General features: G+C 37.2%; 2 protein-coding genes across 2 annotated transcripts; one reads left to right on the plus strand and one right to left on the minus strand.

Annotated features, from left to right (window-relative positions):
- Nucleotides 1–319: 319 nt before the first annotated feature.
- LOC306854673 (pleckstrin homology domain-containing family A member 3-like) lies at nt 320–5,176 on the plus strand. Its single transcript, XM_079392875.1, has 8 exons — nt 320–670; nt 1,004–1,120; nt 1,278–1,433; nt 2,842–2,978; nt 3,103–3,273; nt 3,852–3,895; nt 3,998–4,107; nt 4,307–5,176. The coding sequence occupies exons 1-8, from the start codon at nt 631–633 to the stop codon at nt 4,426–4,428; spliced, it is 897 nt and encodes a 298-aa protein (XP_079249001.1). The 5' UTR covers nt 320–630; the 3' UTR covers nt 4,429–5,176.
- Nucleotides 5,177–5,939: 763 nt separating this feature from the next.
- On the minus strand, nt 5,940–18,694 carry gucy1b2 (guanylate cyclase 1, soluble, beta 2; the record flags this gene model as incomplete). The annotated part of the gene is made up of 15 exons (XM_079393006.1): nt 5,940–6,172; nt 6,684–6,874; nt 9,003–9,157; nt 9,257–9,403; nt 9,669–9,817; nt 9,911–10,231; nt 10,467–10,683; nt 10,790–10,893; nt 13,306–13,417; nt 13,737–13,933; nt 14,211–14,310; nt 14,650–14,810; nt 17,278–17,372; nt 17,452–17,525; nt 18,674–18,694. The coding sequence occupies 15 exons, from the start codon at nt 18,692–18,694 to the stop codon at nt 5,940–5,942; spliced, it is 2,277 nt and encodes a 758-aa protein (XP_079249132.1).
- Nucleotides 18,695–19,236: the final 542 nt, after the last annotated feature.

Consider the following 19,236-nt stretch of genomic DNA (forward strand, 5'->3'; position numbering starts at 1 on the left):
TTAGACGATATCCAGTTCAAGTTTATTCTTATAGTAAATATATTAAATATTGTCTGTATACCTATGATAAACAGTAGTTATATAATAGCTCGTATGTCTTAAATGGCCTTTTTATGTGTGTGTGTCCGAGTTTGTCCAAATGTCCCCACAAGGATAGTAAAACCGGTCTGCGGTAATAATGATAATAATAATAATACTTAGTCATTCGAGATAAAGTAACTCTTATTTTACACAACACCATCATTTGCAAAACATTTGACTTCTGTAATTACCGTTAGAGTGGAGTGGCTAGACAGCGAAGAATCTCTAAATAAACGCCTCTTCCGGTTCAGTCTGTAAACAGTGATTTCATCCCTAATCTTGCGCCGTCTTCCTTTAGCAGAATCTCCCAGCATGAGCGGCGCGCCGTCTCCACAGAAATGACCGTGAAAGCGAATGTTAATTATTCCTTGTCCTTACGATCCGCCCGTCTTTTGACATAATTATGAGTAGCTGGGGATCTTTGAGTTAGCTTGGAGCATGCTAGCATGCTTATTAGCCTGTAAAAGGGGCAAACAAGCAGCTGCCTGGTGCAAGCTCTGTTAAAGCTGCTTTAAAGTGTTTTTCACTGGGGTTTCTGCTTGGAGAATAATGGAAGGTGTGCTTTACAAATGGACAAACTATATGACAGGTAAGAGTGAATGGACATTACGGACATCTAGACACTTGAGCTGCAGTCAGTCAGACAGACAGCCCTGCAAGTAGCACAAGATCTGTCTCATGATGTCTGCATTTGACAGAGAACTGCTGATGTATGCAACTTTGTTTTGTGTTGTATTGCTTTTTGCATTGCATCTTTTCTAAAATACTCTATGCTTTCGAAACGTCCATGTTGAGTGAGAGTAATATAGCTTATGTCAAACTTCCCGACGTGTGATGTGATGTTACATACTTCAGGTTCAGAAGTGTAGAAGTTGCATTTTGGATGCATTTTGTCATCTGATAATACTTTGTTTTATGGCAGGATGGCAGCCAAGGTGGTTTGTGCTGGACAATGGCATTATTTCATACTATGATTCACAAGATGATGTGTGCAAAGGTAGCAAAGGCAGTATTAAGATGTCAGTATGTGAAATTAAAGGTGAGATTCTACATTTACATTTAGCTGACGCTTTTATCCATAGCAACTTACAATACAAATTGAGATTGTATATCTCATCTGCAAAATCTTCCTTCCATCCCTATGACAAATTAAACTGGTTATTTTGCAATTTTTGACTTCTGTGTGTTTGCTCCAGTTCACCCAACTGACAACACTCGTCTGGAGCTGATCATACCAGGAGAGCAGCATTTTTACGTGAAGGCAGTAAATGCAGCGCAGAGGCAGAAGTGGCTGGTGGCTCTGGGAAGCTCCAAAGCTGGACTCATTGACACTAGAACCAAAAAAGAGAGGGGTGGGCTTCTCCAAACAGTTTGTTCACTGTTCATATCCTTGGTTTTTTTATTATGCTCTTTTGCCTTCTTGTCATAGCACAAGATTCAACACACAGTAAAATATTTGGTTACACTTTAAAAATACTGATATTTTCATATTTTTTTTTTATCTCCACAAATGTTCATATTAGTTATAATTATTAGTTGTATTTTTTTTTTAACTTATTTCATTTATCCTTAATAATAATAATAACAACAATTATTGTATTTTATTATTTGAATTATAGTAATAAATAGAACAAAGTTTAAGTAATAACAATAATAATTATTAGTAATATTGTTAACAATAGTCATTTCTAACAAAATAATACACATTTTTATTTATTTATTATTATTAAAATGGAAAAATGATATCTATATATAATAATGTCTTAAGAATTATTTATCTTGATATTTTCTATATTAAGAAAAAAAATCAGAATTTAATCAAATGTAAAAAAAAAAAAAAAAAATTAGATTTAAAGGGTTAGTTCACCCAAAAATGAAACTTCTGTCATTAATTATTCACCCTCATGTCATTTCAAACCCGTAAGACCTTCGTTCATCTTCGGAAACACAAATACTTTTTTTTTAATGAAATCCGAGAGCTTTCTGACCATCCATAGGCAGCAATGCAACTGACACGTTCAAGGCCCAGAAAGGTAGTAAGGACAACGTTAAAATAGTCCATGTGACATCAGTGGTTCAACCGTAAAGTTATGAAGCTACAGGAATTTTGTGTGCAAAGAAAACAAAAATAAAGACTTAATTCAACAATTCTTCTCTTCCGTGTCAGTCTTTGACATGCTTTCGATAAGAGTACAATGACGTATGCGTGTGGTGCTGCTGACGCAAGAGCCAGCGTTCTGACATAGAACTAGAGGAACATAAAGGAATGCACACGTATGTGTTGTGGTACTGTCATGAATGCACGTTGAATTCTGTCCTGAGGAGAAGAAATTCTTGAATAAAGACGTTATTTTTGTTTTCTTTGTGCACAAAAAGTATCTTCATAAAAGTAAGATTGAACCACTGACTATTTTAATGATGTCCTTACTACCTTTCTGGGCCTTGAACGTGTCAATTGTGTTGCTGTCTATGTAGGGTCAGAAAGCTCTCTGAAAAAGCTCTCATCAAAAATATCTTAATTTGAACAAAGGTCTTATGGGTATGGAACGACATGAGGGTGAGGGTGAGGACAGAATTTTTATTTTTGGGTGAACTATCCCCTTAAATATATTATAGTTAATATTGTATCATAATTGCATTTTTTAGAATTGAATGATATGCTGTATTCATGTTTCCTGGTTGTGCATCAGTAATCTTGACTGCCAAGAAATATCAAGGCCCATTAACAGTTGCATTTCCTCTCCTAATGGGTTTTTGCAGAGTTAACAGAAACCACAGAATCCCTTAAAACTAAGATGTCAGAGCTGCGCCTGTACTGTGACTTACTAATGCAGCAAGTGCACACTATTCAGGAGTCAGTGGAACAGGAAGGAGAGTCGACGGTGGCCAGCACTGAGGTTAGCTGTTTTTCATTCAAACCACAGTAATCATTGCAATTATTGCAGTTGGGTGGGTGTGATATAAAAAGGTTATCATCATAGAAACTCTTTTAAACTGAATATTTTCTGCTGTTTTTCCCAGACGAGGAACGAGGCGTCCTCATTACTGAGTGCCACCTGTGAAACCTTCATCAAAACACTGGAAGAATGTATGAAAATTGCTAATTCCAAGTTTAAGACTGATATGTTGCAATCCAGTCCGTCTGATACCATAATGTCCCCTGTGTCCCCCTCTCCCGTCCAGATGTCTCGGGTAAAGACACAAGCATAAATCACATGCAATTTTCTAATTCTATTAGTAGTTCCTATTTTTCTTAGTTTGTATAGCATTTTTTATGGCAAGATATTTGGGTGAATTTTACAGACAAGCCCAAGTCATGTTTGACCCCAAAATCAATGGAGAAAAAAAACTTATATTTAACATAAAGGATATGTAGCTTGTTTTTGACTCTTTACATTGTGCATTATTTTCATGACAATTAAATTATTAAATCAAATAATTACGTATATAATAAGTACATTTTCACCCCAAATTCTTCTCAAATATTGTTCACATTATTGTAATGAGAACTGGAGGAAAATATCCTGCCATTTTTTCTTTATGTACTGTATAATGTATTGTTAGTTATTTTATGATTTTGTTGAGAAATATGACTTGGACATATTCTTTGTTCACTTACTAGTAAAATGTATGATATGTTATTTTAGTATTATTTAATTTTATTATTTTATTTATCAATATTTTGAATGTTTTTATTTTTATATTTTCAATTTTAATTTTGGTACTTCACCTTAAATTTTTCTCACTGTCTTTTTTTGCTTATTGTATAGATGAAGCGCTCAATCAGCCATCCTGGCACCTACAATTATGAAAGGTACAAAATGTTTACACAACACAGACTTCTTGTTTTTGGTTCAGACAGCATATGCTGTTATTTTCTGAGTGCCTATAAATACAGGTGTTGTTTTCCTTCGAGGTCGAGCTTGCCAAAAGAGAGCATGGCGTTGCAGAAGTCCTCCCAGAGGCGAACGCGGACATGCTCCGATACAGAAGCTCACAGCAACAGAGGGGCTGAGGAGACAGAGCGTAAGTCTCACACAGACACACACACATTAGTATCTGACTCTGTGCCCACGCACAGAACAAATTCAATCTGAGTCACCTAAACCTTTAGACGTTGTTGCTGGTGCAGTCACTGAATCTTGACGCAACTAATACTGTTGTGGCCCTAATAATGGAGTTTAGCATAAAAAAGTGATTCCTGCGCCTCTTGTGTTTTTCACAGGCCTGATGTTCCACAGAGCCAACATTAACGGTGACTCAGCTCCAAGTATCCCTGAAGAAGTTGGAACGAGCACAAAGTTCCTGTCGGAAACTGACACTCCGGAATCTGACATTTCCCTCTGAACCACGCGAGACGGCTTATGATATGGGCAATATAAGGAAAACTCGTACTGCTATGCAGTCAAAGATTGCGGCGTTATATACAGTAGATGGATTTTACAAAGTATTGTTGTATTTCCTGATGAAGAATTCGGTGGCACTTTATAAAAACAGATTATGAAGAAAACGGTAGTCTGATTTGAATGTTTATACTCTTCCAGGTATTTTAAAATATTTGTTTGCCTTGATGCTAAGATGTTTTTCCTTTTTTGTCATAAATGATTATTGCTGTATCCCTTCAGTGAAGAGTTGAAGATGTTTGTACTGGATTTCTAACGTGTTGTGAAGTTGCCTTTGTTAAATGGGAACCTTGATAAAAAGGTTTTTGTAGCTGTGCCAAGGGGTTGTGCATACGTGCTGACATTAACTTTGACAGTTTGCTTTTTTATTCACTCGGCATGCAATGTTGTTCATTAGTTTATGCTGCAGAATACATGTATTTATTTTTGTATGTCTCTAGAATTTTCCCCCAAAATTGTTTTTGCCTTAATTCTTCACATGGAAGAATTTGATCCTTTAATTATTGTAATGTTTGGAAAAAATGATTAAAAAGCTGTAGCAAGATAATTATTTCTTTTATCTCCAAAAATCTAAGTGGGTTTCATAAGTATGAGGGTGTTTTTTAAAATGTTTAAAATGTCTGTAATCATGTTTATCTAACACAGAGGCAAAGAGAGAATTAATAATACAAATGAAATACTTTCATGCAGTCCATGATGACTTGACTTTTTATTTTACTCACTGGGAAATGAGTGTTACTAATTTATGATGCAAAACACATTTACATAATTATTTTCATATGCAACTAACTTTTACTCCAGAAAGTTGTTTAATCACTGAAATGTGATCTAGTAGTTTTCATATGTATTAGATAAACTTTTTTCTTAATTAGATGTCCACTGTAATCATGGGGTAGATGTAAAGGGAGAATTAATAGTACAATATTACATTTTCATGCAGTCATATATTTATTTGAGAGAAAAACAGATTGCGTGTTGTTGGGCACAGTGAATAATTAGTTCCCATGTTACCTAACAGATACAATTTGATCGTTATACAGCAACCATATGTTTATCTACCTCTGGTCATCTGTGTTTGCCATCTGATTTCCACATGAAAACAGTTCATAATAAGTGATTAATTTCTCTAGAGGCAAATTAGCTTTCTTCGGGGGTGGTTCTACTGCCGGCCATCACCAGCGGGCAACCAGCAGGTGCAAATGAAGCTGGGCTGCCCGAGGACCACTGGGAATCAGTGTAGAGACTTGCCTTTCCCAGATGACAAATCTGTGTCCACAAAGTAGAAATCCCCCACTGTTTCTTGGGAGAGCTGGGAAAAATAGTCATTATACACTGCACAGAGCATATGGTACTGCGAGTTTTAGATTACGGCTGTTGATTTGTGTTACTGGCCCTTTGAATGGCAGGCTTGAAATGCAATCTTCTTAAAATTGGGTTTAATTCGGGGATGTTGGACTAAAGTATCGCACAGAACTTTGTACTCATGCTGTCTGAATGAAGACCATTGTGTAGATGTTTGAAATGAGTGGGGCTTTCGTACGCTGGCGTTACATCGAACTGAATTAAATGATCAGGGGAAATTTTGCCTGGACAGAGAGATGGTGATGTGTGATTTTTCTGGTTGTCAACTTCTTCCTCCTTTTTCTCTTCCTCTTTCTGTCCACCGTCTGTGTCTTCAGTGCTTACTTCTGTGCAAATGATAGTTTCAACAAAATCATATGTGACTAAATTTTAAGCAACACAACTGATGTTAACATTGATACAAATATAAAATGTTTCTTGAGCACCAAATCATCATATTAGTATGATTTCTCAAAGATTATGTGAAACTAAGACTGGTGTAATAGCTGCTCAAATCACAGAAATAAATTACATTTCAAAATATTTTAAAATAGAAGACACAATATTACTGTATTTTTCTTTTTCTCAAATAAATACAGCTTTGGTGAGCATAAAAGGCAAAACAAAGCTGTTACTAAGCAGAATATATATATAGATATAACAGGGCGCGAACTACGGGGGAGCTCGGCTCCCCTGAAAACGTGATTTGTGAAATTTTGGGGGTCTCAAAAAATATTAACAATGTGATTTTTGACGTGCAATTTCAGTTTTGTGTAATGTAATCGTCATGGATTATTATGTTTAAAATTGCAAAAATATCATTCATTCATGCATGACGGCGATTTAAACCTAATTCACCATTTTGGACATCCATCACGTCCTTCGGGTCTTCCTGGTACACGCAGGTCTCTCCATCGACCAAACCCATGATCTGTTCATCGTTCTTTTGGAGGTTCTTCAGCAGAAAGTATGTTCGCATCAGGCCTTTGCCTTTCACCTCGATCTCACCCCTCTCAGCGATCTCAAAGATTCCTTTGTCCTTTAACACACTGTGGACAGGAAGTGATGAGTTCAGTTTAGTGCTTTTCTTAGAACTGGTTTTAGCTCAAGTATGCGCCAGGTCTTCAGAAAGAACAAAAGAAGGAAAGCACCAGGCCCAGACAGTGTGTCACCAGCCTGCCTAAAAACCTGTGCCCGGTCAGCTGGCCCCCATCTTCACACAGATCTTCAACAGATCACTGGAGCTGTGTGAAGTCCCCTCATGCTTAAAACGCTCCACCATCATCCCCGTCCCAAAGAACCCAAAATTACTTAATGACTTAATGACTACAGACCTGTGGCTCTAACGTCTGTAGCCATGAAATCATTTGAAAGACTGGTTTTGGCTTATTGGAAGGCCTCCACTGGACCCCCTGCAGTTTGCCTACAGAGCAAACAGGTCTGTGGATGATGCAGTCAACATGGGACTGTACTTCATCCTGCAGCATCTGGACAGACCAGGGACTTATGTGAGGATCCTGTTTGTAGACTTCAGCTCCGCTTTTAACACCATCATCCCGGACACCCTTCAGAATAAACTGACACAGCTATCCGTCCCCACCTCCGTCTATCAGTGGATCAACAGCTTCTTGACAGACAGGCAGCAGCTAGTAAAGCTTGGTAAATTCACATCCAGCACTCGTACCATCAGCACTGGAGCTCCTCAGGGCTGCGTTCTCTGCCCACTGCTCTTCTCCCTCTACACCAACGACTGCACCTCTAAAGACCCCTCTGTCAAGCTCCTGAAGTTTGCAGACGAAACCACACTGATCGGCCTCATCCAGGACGGTGACGAGTCTGCTTACAGTCAGGAGGTTAAGGAGCTGGCTGTAAGGTGCAGTCTTTACAACCTGGAGCTTAACATCATCAAAACTGTGGAGATGATCGTGGACTTCAGGAGAAACCCCCCTGCTCTGCCCCCACTCACCATCATGAACAGCACTGTGACTGCAGTGGAGTCATTCAGATTCCTGGGCACCACAATTTCTCAGGACCTGAAGTGGACAATCACATTGAGTCCATTGTGAAAAAGGCCCAGCAGAGGTTATACCTCCTTCGCCAGCTGAGGAAGTTCAACCTGCCACAGGAGCTGCAGAAGCAGTTCTACTCCGCCATCATTGAATCCGTCCTCTGCACTTCAATAACTGTCTGGTTCAGCTCAGCTACCAAATCTGACCTCAGAAGACTACGGAGGGTAGTCCGGACTGCTGAGCGGATCATTGGTACAACCCTCCCCACTCTCCAAGAACTGTACTTATCCAGAGTGAGCAAAAGTGCTGACAAAATCACTCTGGACCCCTCACATCCAGCACACTCCCTCTTTGAACTGTTACCGTCTGGTCGACGCTACAGAGCTCTGAGCACCAGAACGACCAGACACAGGTCGTTTCTTCCCTCAGGCAATCCATCTCATGAACACTTGACATTAAACGTGGAACACACAACACTATTATACCTTATTTATTCACCACACATACTTATTTTTTCATTTCAAATTTTCACATATCAGACCTGCACACACATAATTGTCTATATTATATATTGTGTTTTTGCTATTTTGTACATTGCCTATTTGTATATTATTCTTTTATTATCTGTGTTCTGTCCTGTTGCAATGCCTGTTGAGCTTCTGTCACTACAACAAATTCCTCGTATGTGTAAACATACCTGGCCAATAAAGCTCATTCTGATTCTGATTCTGATTCAGTGACTTCCCCCACAGAACTTATCAAGACCCCACAAATCTCTTATGCTCACCCAGGCTGCATTTAATTGATCAAAAATACAATAATACTGTGAAATATAATTAAATATATAATTAATATTTTAAAACATATATTTCTATCATAATAAATTTAATATAATTTATTCCTGTAATGCAAAGCTGAATTTTCAGCATCATTACTCCAGTCTTCAGTGTCACATGATTCTTCAGAAATCATTCTAATATGTTGATAGGATGCCTAAGAAAAATGTCTTATTATTATCAATCATTAGGAAATCATACATATAAAAACCATACATTTTTAGGATTCTTTAATTAATAAAATTTTCAAAAGAACATAATTTATATGAAATAGAAATCTTTTGTTCTATAATAAATGTATATTTAGGCCATGAGAGAAAACTAGTGTTCACCTGTATGTGAAGGGGCTCAGGTGTATGTGATCAGGAAGTCCGTGGCTTTCCATCCGAGAAGCTGTATTGACCGTGTCTCCAAACAAGCAATAGCGTGGCATCTTCTCACCTACAACACCAGCCAAAACTGAACCGGTGTGCAGGCCTACTCTAATCTAGATTGACAATAAACCAATTCATTTGGCAAATCATATGATAAAATATTACACAGAGCTTATATTTACATAGAGCCAACTATATAAACACACACATACCTGTATGGGCTGTCCTGTGATAGGGCTGGTTACTTCTCTCGCAGCAATTCTCATACCGAGGGCAAAGTTTGCCACCCGCTCCGCATGAGTGTCTGTAGGAACAGGCACACCGCCAACCACCATGTAAGCATCACCTATAGTCTCCACCTGTTGTGAGATAATTTCATTTCAGGATTCACTGAAATATTTTCAGGTTTCCTTATAATTTTCCATTTTATGATTATATATACGCATGTACACATACACACACACATACATATATATATATATATATATTAAATAAATATGTAGTTTTTATTAAATATTTAATATTTTTATTTAATAGACAGACAGACAGACAGACAGACAGACAGATAGATAGATAGATAAATAGATAGATAGACAGATAGATAGATAACACCATCCTACACACCTTATAGACATTGTGGATGTTTGTTAGTCGATCAAATCTGGAGTACATGGCGTTGAGCATGTTGACTATTTGAATAGGTTCACAGGCTGCGCAGATATTAGTGAATGTGACCACATCACTGAAAAGAATGGTGCACACATTGAACTCACCTGAAAGAGTAACAGAAAGAGTGTGATCAATGTAAAGCATGAATAATGCCAAGTATAATAATGTTCTTTTGGGAGTTCCTCTGGTTTCATCACCTGCCTCTACTCTTTTGCCCTCTTTAAGCTGGTTGGCAACGTGTGTCGGCAGCATGGCATACAGAAGCTTTTCTGATTTCTGCTTTTCGATCTCTAAGTTGCGTGAGAGGATTCTCAACTCCTCCTTCTTCCTTTCTAGCTGATTGGAGAGCTCGATCTCCGCCAACCTCTGCTGGTTGAGCAGGATCAAATCTCGTGTGGTGTCGTGCTGGGCGATGTCAGCCAGATGGAGACCCCTCTCCTCCAATTCCTGGAGGCTTCGTAGCTTAGGAGAGCACAGATAGATCATGCAGTTGAGTGACTCCATCCACATCATCTGTCCTAAAACACACACACACACACACACACACAATTAATCATCAAATGATATGTGATATACAAAATGATGTGAAACAGATATAAACAAAATTACTGAAATTATATGAAGGCTTATATTACACAAGAAATTATAAAACATTTTGGAATCAACTTGATTAAACCAGAATGCGCCCATGTAATCACAAAATGGCACAAATATCAAGTGTAATAAATCTCTATGGATAAAATGGAAAAATACCTCTCAGCTTGAGTGTGCACTGGTTTTGATGGATCTCTGGTAACATTTCCTTCCTGGTTTTTAGTACAAATTGGCTGTTGATGAACTTCTTGATGCTCTGGATATTGAAGATGACTTCTGGGTGAACGATGGTAAAGTACTCATCCAGACGGATACCTGCGGTTTGCAGCCCGGGAACAAACTTCTGAATGTTGACACCTGTTTGCTTCACCACCAGCTAAAAAGACATGAAATTGTTAAAAAGGTTCAAAATGACTGTGTTTTGATGTACTTTAATATTTGACATTGTTAATGAAAAGAAATACAGAGTTATAGTTACTTACATCTTGATCAAAAACAATGTGAAAGGGAAAAGCATTACAGAAGGCTTGTTGTTCAATCCAAAGTCTTTGTGGATAGCTGGGAGTGAATGATTGTCGCAGATTGCCTCAATAAGAAAGATACCAAAACCCATTAAATCTATTGTTCATTAATTTTTTAATAATATGCCAAAATAGCACGCGCACACACACACACACACACACACATATAAATATATATATACAGTATATATATATACATACACACACACATATAGCTTGGTAGATTAGTTACAAATTGTAGTCTATTATAATTACAGATTACATGGTTAAAAACTTTAATTAGTAGCATAATCTAGGTTACTAATTTTCTGTATTTTATTTTGACTACATTTTAGATTACTTTTAGATTAGTTTTTTTTTTTTTTTTTATCAAACTTGGTTTTAAACTTACCATTAAACATACCATATAAATATAATAAAGCAAAGAGTAAAGCTGTCTGTTTTTGTGAATATAATCAAAGCTGAATGGTATGATACACAGTAGCATTTTTAGAAATGAAAAATTAAAAGTGAGAAACAAAAGAATTAGGGAGAATCAATTAATTATCAATAAAAAAATTACTGCAATTGTGTGAATAATATGTAAACTTGTGATCCATAAAAAAGTAATTGTAATCTGATTATGAGCATTTTAAAATGTAATATTACAAGTAGCCTACTTCATTTTTTAAATCTGATAACTTAATCTAGATGTCTACGTAATCTAGATAATCTAATTTTACATGTTACTACCCAGCTCTGTATATGTGTGTGTGTGTATATATATATATATATATACATACAGTCATGGCCAAAAATATCGGCACCCTTCATAAATATGATCAAAGAAGACTGTGAAAATGAACCTGCATTGTTAATCCTTTTGATCTTTTATTTAAACAAAATTCACAAAAATCTAACCTTTAATTGGATAATAAGAATTTAAAATGGGGGGGAATATCATTATGAAATAAATGTTTTTCTCAAATACACGTTGGACACAATTACTGGCACCCCTAGAAATTCTTATGAATAAAATATCTCTGAAGTATATTCCCATTCATATTCACCTTTTTGAGCACTCCAGGGTGATTATGAACATGAAATTATCCAGCCATAGCTTCCTGTTTCACAGAAATATAAATAGGAGGGAAAAGCCCAAATTCCCTTAATCATCCATCACAATGAGAAAAAACAAAGAATATATTTCTGATGTGCAGCAAAAGATAATTGAGCTTCACAAATTAGTGAAGTGGCTTCAAGAAAAGAGCTAGAGCAGTGAAAATTCCCATTTCCAACATCAGGGCAATAATTAAGAATTTCCAATCAACATAAAATGTTACGAAACTGCCTGGAAGAGGACGTGTGTCTATATCGTCCTAATGCACGGTGAGGAGGAGAGTTTGAGTGGCTAAAGACTCTTCAGCTGGAGAATTGCAGAAAATAGTTGAGTCTCGGGGTCAGAAAACCTAAAGAAAAAATGGTCAAACAGCCCCTTCATCACCACATGTTGTTTGGGAGGGTTTCAAGAAAAATTCTCCTAGCTCATCCAAAAATAAACTCCAGCATATTCAGTTATCAGACACGACTGGAACTTCAAATGGAACTGGCTTCTATGGTCAGATGAAACTAAAAAAATAGCTTTTTAGCAGCAAACACTCAAGATGGGTTTGGTGCACACAGGGATAAAAAGTATCCCATGTGTACAATGAAATATACTGCTGTATTTTTTTTATATTTTGGGCCTATATTTCTGCTGGAGGTCCTGGACATCTTGTTCAGACACAAGGCATCATGGATTCTATCAAATGCCACAGATAAAAAATCAGAAGTGACTGACTCTGTTAGAAATCTTATAATGGGCCATATTTGGATCTTACAACTGTACAACAATACAAACACAAACCTCAAAAACAACACAAAAATGGGTCACTGACCAAGCTTCTGTTATGGCCATTCCAGTCCTCTGACCTGAACCCTGTAGAAAATGAGTGAGGTGAACTGAAGAGAAGAAGCACCAACATGGAGCTGTGAATCTAAAGGGTCTGGAGTGATTCTGGATGAAGAAATGGTCTCTGATCTCTTGTCATTATAGGAGAAAATTTAGAGCTGTTATACTGGAAAATGGAGGTTTCAAAAAGTATTGAATAAAAGGGTGCCTTTAATTGTGGCCAATGTGTATTAGAGAAAAATATTTAATTTCATAATGATATTTCCCCCCATTTTAAATTCTTATTATCCATTGAAAGGTTAGATTTTTGTGAATTTTTTAAATAAAAGATCAAAAGGATTAACAATGCAGATTAATTTTCACAGCCTTCTTTGATCATATTTACCAAAGGTGCCGATATTTTGGCCATGACTGTATGTATATATATATATATATATATATATATGAATATCAATCACATCTACATAATTTTCTTGTAAATAATTAACATTTCCTATGTAGTGGCAAAGTCAAAGGCAAAAACAGCAGCTATGAATATCTGTCAAACCTTGGCCCAACATGACAATGCTCCTCACAGTCTCCCATGGAGATCGTTTCCTTGGACACAGCTGCAGGCTGGCATACCTGGCCTTCAGCCTCTTCATTTTCTCCTCCTTGTCCTGTTGGTATAGCAGTTGTCATGGTTACAAACTTTCTCACATGTTAGTTATAATTTCAAAAATACAAAGATGGCAGACAGGCAAGTGTCTAGACCCACTTAAACATTCATGACGTCTCTGATACAACATGAAATTGATTGAAGCGTCTGATCTTTGCACAGGTAAGACTAATTGAAATTGTGATATGTCTTTACTGTGATATACATGATGGTGCCAAAGCAACTAAAATACAAGAGACACTTTGAAACAGACCACAAAAACAAACATGACAGTCCCTTATGCTCCGCAATGTCTTCCTGTCAGTGGAGACTTTACACACCTCTTTCTCAGCCTGTATTTCCTCATTGCTGCCTTTCTGTCTTGGTTGAGCCTTTCTTTTGGTCACCTTTTCCTTCTGTACCATGTGGAAAACCACATGTTCCTTCTTTCCAGTGCGCTCATTCTCTTCAGACTGGTTTAGAATGGTCATCGTAACCTCACTGTCAAAGAAATCCTTTGCCACAGCCTCGATAATACCTGACCGTCAGATATGAAAACAAAAAAGTATTTTTTTATTTTCAAAAAGCTAAAATATGTGTTATAAATATATGTTGTAAACAGTGCGGCCTAAGGAAATGTATTCAGACTGAAAGTAATTTCCAAATGTATGTGACCTTAAATTTAAAATGTATGTCAAATGTATATTACACAGTGTATATTTATGTATATACTTTTACATTTATATTAGCAAAATATTTTGGAAATGTTATGTATGTTTTGAAATATTATGATGTGATTATGTTGAAACTCTCGCCTGGCACGATGTGATGCAATCCTTTCCTATCTGAGTAATAGTGAAGGAGAATTCGGCCATCATCCATCCGCTCCACACGAAAGGATGGAGCATTCATTGCCTAAACAAAGGTGTGTCATGTGACAAACCACAATAAAGTTCATAGTTCCATATTTCATATGTACTCTGCAAACAAAAAACTAAGCAAACACTAAGCCAAATGTCATAGTAAAATCAGTAGCAAGTATAAAATCTAAAGTGTTAACTGCACTTGGACTAGGATTAATTTTTAATATAACACCACTGTATGTGACGATTTTATCATGTAAGAATCAATCCACATTTTGTGTTCCAAAGCACTGCATTTTTATTGTTTTTCTATGTAAACGTGCTTGATGGATGTCTTTAGGATTACAAAAAGACAATGAGAAATTTTAAGGAGCATTAAAAGTATTCTGACCTCATAAGATAATGCCAAATAACTGTGTAGAGCATCAAGATTTTCAATGAATTCCACCAGGTTTCCACCAAGTGTTCGCAGCATAGTGTCATATCCGGACATCTTACAAAAGCTGAAAAAGTACTCTCCAAAAAGCTTCAAAACCACCTCGGAGGAGACATCTAGAAGACACATAGAAGAACATATAAGTTTTAAAGCAGAAAAATAGCATTAAATGAGTAGCTGCTACCCCCCCCCCCCCTCCCAAAAAAAAAAAAAAAAAAAAAAGATGTAGATTTGGAGCAATTTAGTATTACATCATTTGCTCTTTACCAGTGGATCCTCTGCAGTGAATGGGTGCCGTCAGAATGAGCATTCTGATAAAACAGCTGATAAAAACATAACAATATATACAGCAGATCAATTAAAATTTTCTAAAGTGACATGTTTGTAAGAAATAAATCCATCAAGTCGTTTTAACTAAGAGCCATTGCTTCTGACCAAAATATGAGTCCATAATGTGCAATAAAGCTTCCTCCAGTGAAAAAGTCCCATTGTGTTTTCACATCCAAAACCAAAACCACCGACACATTTGTTTAGAACTGTTTTCACTTGTAAACAGCACTTGATCTGTGCATATTTCTCTCCTGATTCAGACAAGACAATTTTTGAACTGGAGAAAGCAATATTATGGGTACAGGACAAGTATATAATTAAGAAGCAACAATTTGAAGTTAAAAATGTCTGATGGATTTGTTTATTATAAATCGCAGTTTTAGCTTCACAAGGTGTTCATTGATGGACTGGAGTCGTGTGGATTACTTGTGGATTATTGTGATGTTTTTATTAGCCGTTTGGACTCTGACGGCAGCCATTCACTCCAGAGGATCCATCGGTGAGCAAGTACATTTCTCCAAATCTGTTTGAATGAAGAAACAAACTCATCTACATTTTGGATGACCTGACGGCGAGTACCTTTTCAGCAAACTATTTCATTTAGACTGCAATTAATTTTCTCTTTCCAATTTTACTTGTGTCCAGGTTGTTTTGAGACCAGCTGAGTGGAGTTCAGTTGTGATTCACACCTTTCCTTGTCCACTCACTCTCAGGGACAGATTGGAGGACAGGTTAGGACATCAACCGTCGTGATGCCCAGTGGACTATTCTCAGCAGGGACATTGTTAGCACTCTCTCAGACACTTTGATCAATGTCTCCAAGTCCCCAAGGACATTGTGAATACGAGATAACTTTGAGGCTTTCACAGTCGAATCTCTCTGTCTTTTTTCCTCAATGTTTCATACAATGAAAGACATTCAAGAGTGGATCCTAACAAAAATAGGCTTTTTAAAGAAGTGAAACATTCTGATGAATTAAACAAAGTCCCTAATCAACCGTGAAAGGAAGTACACTTGCAAACAGACATAAACCCAAGGGCAAATAAATACATTCAGATCTAAAAAATGCCTAACAGATAAAGGGTACAATGTCATCCTGTGATTTGTACTACAGTGGGAAAAAAAATATTTGATCCCCTGCTGATTTTGTACGTTTGTCCACTGACAAAGAAATGACCAGTCTATAATTTTAATGGTAGGTTTATTTGAACAGTGAGGAACAAAATAACAACAACAAAATCCAGAAAAACGCATTTCAAAAAAGTTATAAATTGGTTTGCATTTTAATGAGTGAAATAAGTATTTGATCCAAATTAACGGTCAATCTCCCTCAGACTGGGACTCCATGCAAGATCTCACCTCGTGGAGTTTCAGTGATCATAAGAACGGTGAGGAATCAGCCCAGAACTACATTAGAGGATCCCAGAACTACTAGGAGGATCTCGTCAATGATCTCAAGGCAGCTGGGACCATAGTCACCAAGAAAACAATTGGCTAACACACTACACCGTGAAGGACTGAAATCCTGCAGCGCCCACAAGGTCCCCCTGCTCAAGATAGCACATGTACAGACCCGTCTGAAGTTTGCCAATGATTCAGAGGAGAACTGGGTGAAAGTGTTGTGGTCCGATGAGACCAAAATCTAGCTCTTTGGCATCAACTCAACTCGCCATGTTTGGAAGAGGAGGAATGCTGCCTATGATCCCAAGAACACCATCCCCACCGTCAAACATGGAGGTGGAAATATCATGCTTTGGGGGTGTGGGACAGGACAACTGCACCACATCAAAGGGACGATGGACAGGGCCATGTACCATCAGGGCCAGGGCATTGAAGCCAACCAGGGCATTGACAATCGGTCGTGGATGGGTATTCCAGCATGAAACCTCGAAACCATAATGACTTGGAGAGGATCTGCAAAGAGGACAAAATCCCTCTTTAGATGTGTGCAAACCTGGTGGTTTAAATGTAACTGTAGTAAAACTACAAGAAACGTCTGACCTCTGTGATTACCAACAAGGGTTTTGCCACCATGTACTAAGTCATGTTTTGCGAAGGGGTCAAATACTTATTTCACTCATTAAAATGCAAATATATATTTTTTGCTTTGTTGCTATTCTGTCCCACTGTTCAAATTTAACTACCAATAAAATCATAGACTGATCATTTCTTTGTCAGTGGGCAAATGTAAAAAATCAGCAGGGGATCAAATAATTTTTTTCCCCACTGTACAACGTACAAAATAATACTCACCCAGCATTTTACAAGCCTCTTGCACTAAATGAAGAGTGATGACATCGTCGTAGATTTCATAGGTCATAAATGTCTCCTGGACCCCAGCCATTAATCTGGGAAAGATTTTATTTAGTTGAAACAAACCACAAAACCATCCATGATTTCTTTATAAGTTACATGTATTATACACACCGCAGTTTTTCCCATGTCTCTTCTCCAAACCTTTCAATGACCAGTGACTTCAGACACGTATTAATAAAGCCGTACTGTGAGAAAAAAAAAACCAATGTTAGTTGGAAAGTGCTGAAGTGCATTCCAGAGAAAGCATTTACATTTAAATGTTTAATGATTTTTTTTTCAATAAAGTAAAATAAAAATATTATATGTAGGTATATAAACACATACACACACAAAGTTCTGCACATACCATTTCTCCAAACCAGCTGTTGTAATCCCAAAGTTGTACTCTTTATATTATCCACACTGAGCAAAAGATGCTCTTTAAATTGTTGTATGTAGATTATGTAGTCTCTTCCAGATCCATCTACATACACAGACACTCCCACTCAACCATACTCATGTGCAATAGATGTTCTCTTGGATACTCTAACCCATTAAACCTGTTAAACAGACAGAGCAGGAATTAAATGTTTAAGCTGATCTTTTGATGTTTTTTTTTTTTTTTTACTGGAGAAATATCATGACCTGTCTTAACCTTAGCCCTATAGTGTTGTTGTGTTTAAAATACTTTCTCTTTCACTTTATCCACCACCAATAGAATATATTGTCTGTGATGGAAAGTACAGTGCATAACCAGTCCTACAAACAAGAGTGCAACAAAACACTTCATGACTATATGCGAGCAATTCTGATTTATTTAATACCAATGTTTTTGTGATATTTGTCATGTAACTGGAGTAACAGATTCCCTGAGTACACAAAAAATATATAAAAAATGGGCTTTATTTCAACATTTTATTTATGTTTTGATATGAGGGAACATACATTATTATCTATCTACTATGTTTGGACATTTTAAACCTCTTTATTCTTTACCTCTTTATAAATAACCTCTTTATAAATATTTTATATATTTATTATTGGGGGAAGTCGTGGCCTAATGGTTAGAGAGTCGGACTCGTAATCCAAAGCTTCGAATCTCAGGCCGGCAGGGATTGTAGGTGGGGGGAGTGAATGTACAGCGCTTTCTCCACCCTCGATACCACGACTGAGGTGCACTTGAGCAAGGCACCGAACCCCCAACTGCTCCTCGGGCGCCGCAGCATAAATGGCTGCCCACTGCTCCAGGTGTGTGTTCACTGCTGTGTGTGTGCACGTTGGATGGGTTAAATGCAGAACACGAAATCGGAGTATGGGTCACCATACTTGGCAGTATGTCACTTCACTCACTCACTTCACTTATTCCAAACTTCATTCCAAACACCTAGTACATCTAAACATTTTATGTCAGAAAAATATTATTGCAAATGCTTGTGATTTTTTTTTTTCATAGAAGAAGAAGAAGAATCTGCAATAGTTGGAAGTTCAGGGAAACTTCCGTGGAAACTCCTCGAGTGAAAACTGCAATAAAAGCGCTGCAGTGCTTGAGTGTGTCAGTCATTGCACTGGAGCAAGTTAAGGCATAGCCTATCCTTGAGAAATCACCTTAAGAAGACACGTTTAAGACCTTTGGACTTTCTATTCCACCTTTTTACGGTTAATTGTGTTGGGAATCTACACAGGTGTAGTACAATCTGGTTTAAAAGCAGCGTGTGCTAACTGCAGATAAACATCGACTGACAGACAAACGAGTCGAAATCAAGGTAAGACATGGTTGATTTTTTTCAAGCTTCTGTTCTTTTCCTTTTTATGCAAATAGCGAAGGCGTCCACTACCAAATGCAAAGTTCTTAAAGTAGGTCAGTGGAAATTAGGCAAAATTATTCTTTTTGTAACCTAGAGAGCCGCCTAACGTTAG

The sequence above is a fragment of the Barbus barbus genome (assembly GCF_936440315.1).
Source record: "Barbus barbus genome assembly, chromosome: 35".
NCBI classification, from domain to species: Eukaryota; Metazoa; Chordata; class Actinopteri; order Cypriniformes; family Cyprinidae; genus Barbus; species Barbus barbus.

Bases quoted from the DNA above. Each gene is read 5' to 3' on its own strand.
- LOC306854673 (XM_079392875.1), top strand. From the start codon at position 631: ATGGAAGGTGTGCTTTACAAATGGACAAACTATATGACAG. The intron at 3,274-3,851 runs GTAAAGACACAA...CTTATTGTATAG, and splicing joins CTCCCGTCCAGATGTCTCGG to ATGAAGCGCTCAATCAGCCA. The intron at 4,108-4,306 runs GTAAGTCTCACA...TGTTTTTCACAG, and splicing joins AGGGGCTGAGGAGACAGAGC to GCCTGATGTTCCACAGAGCC.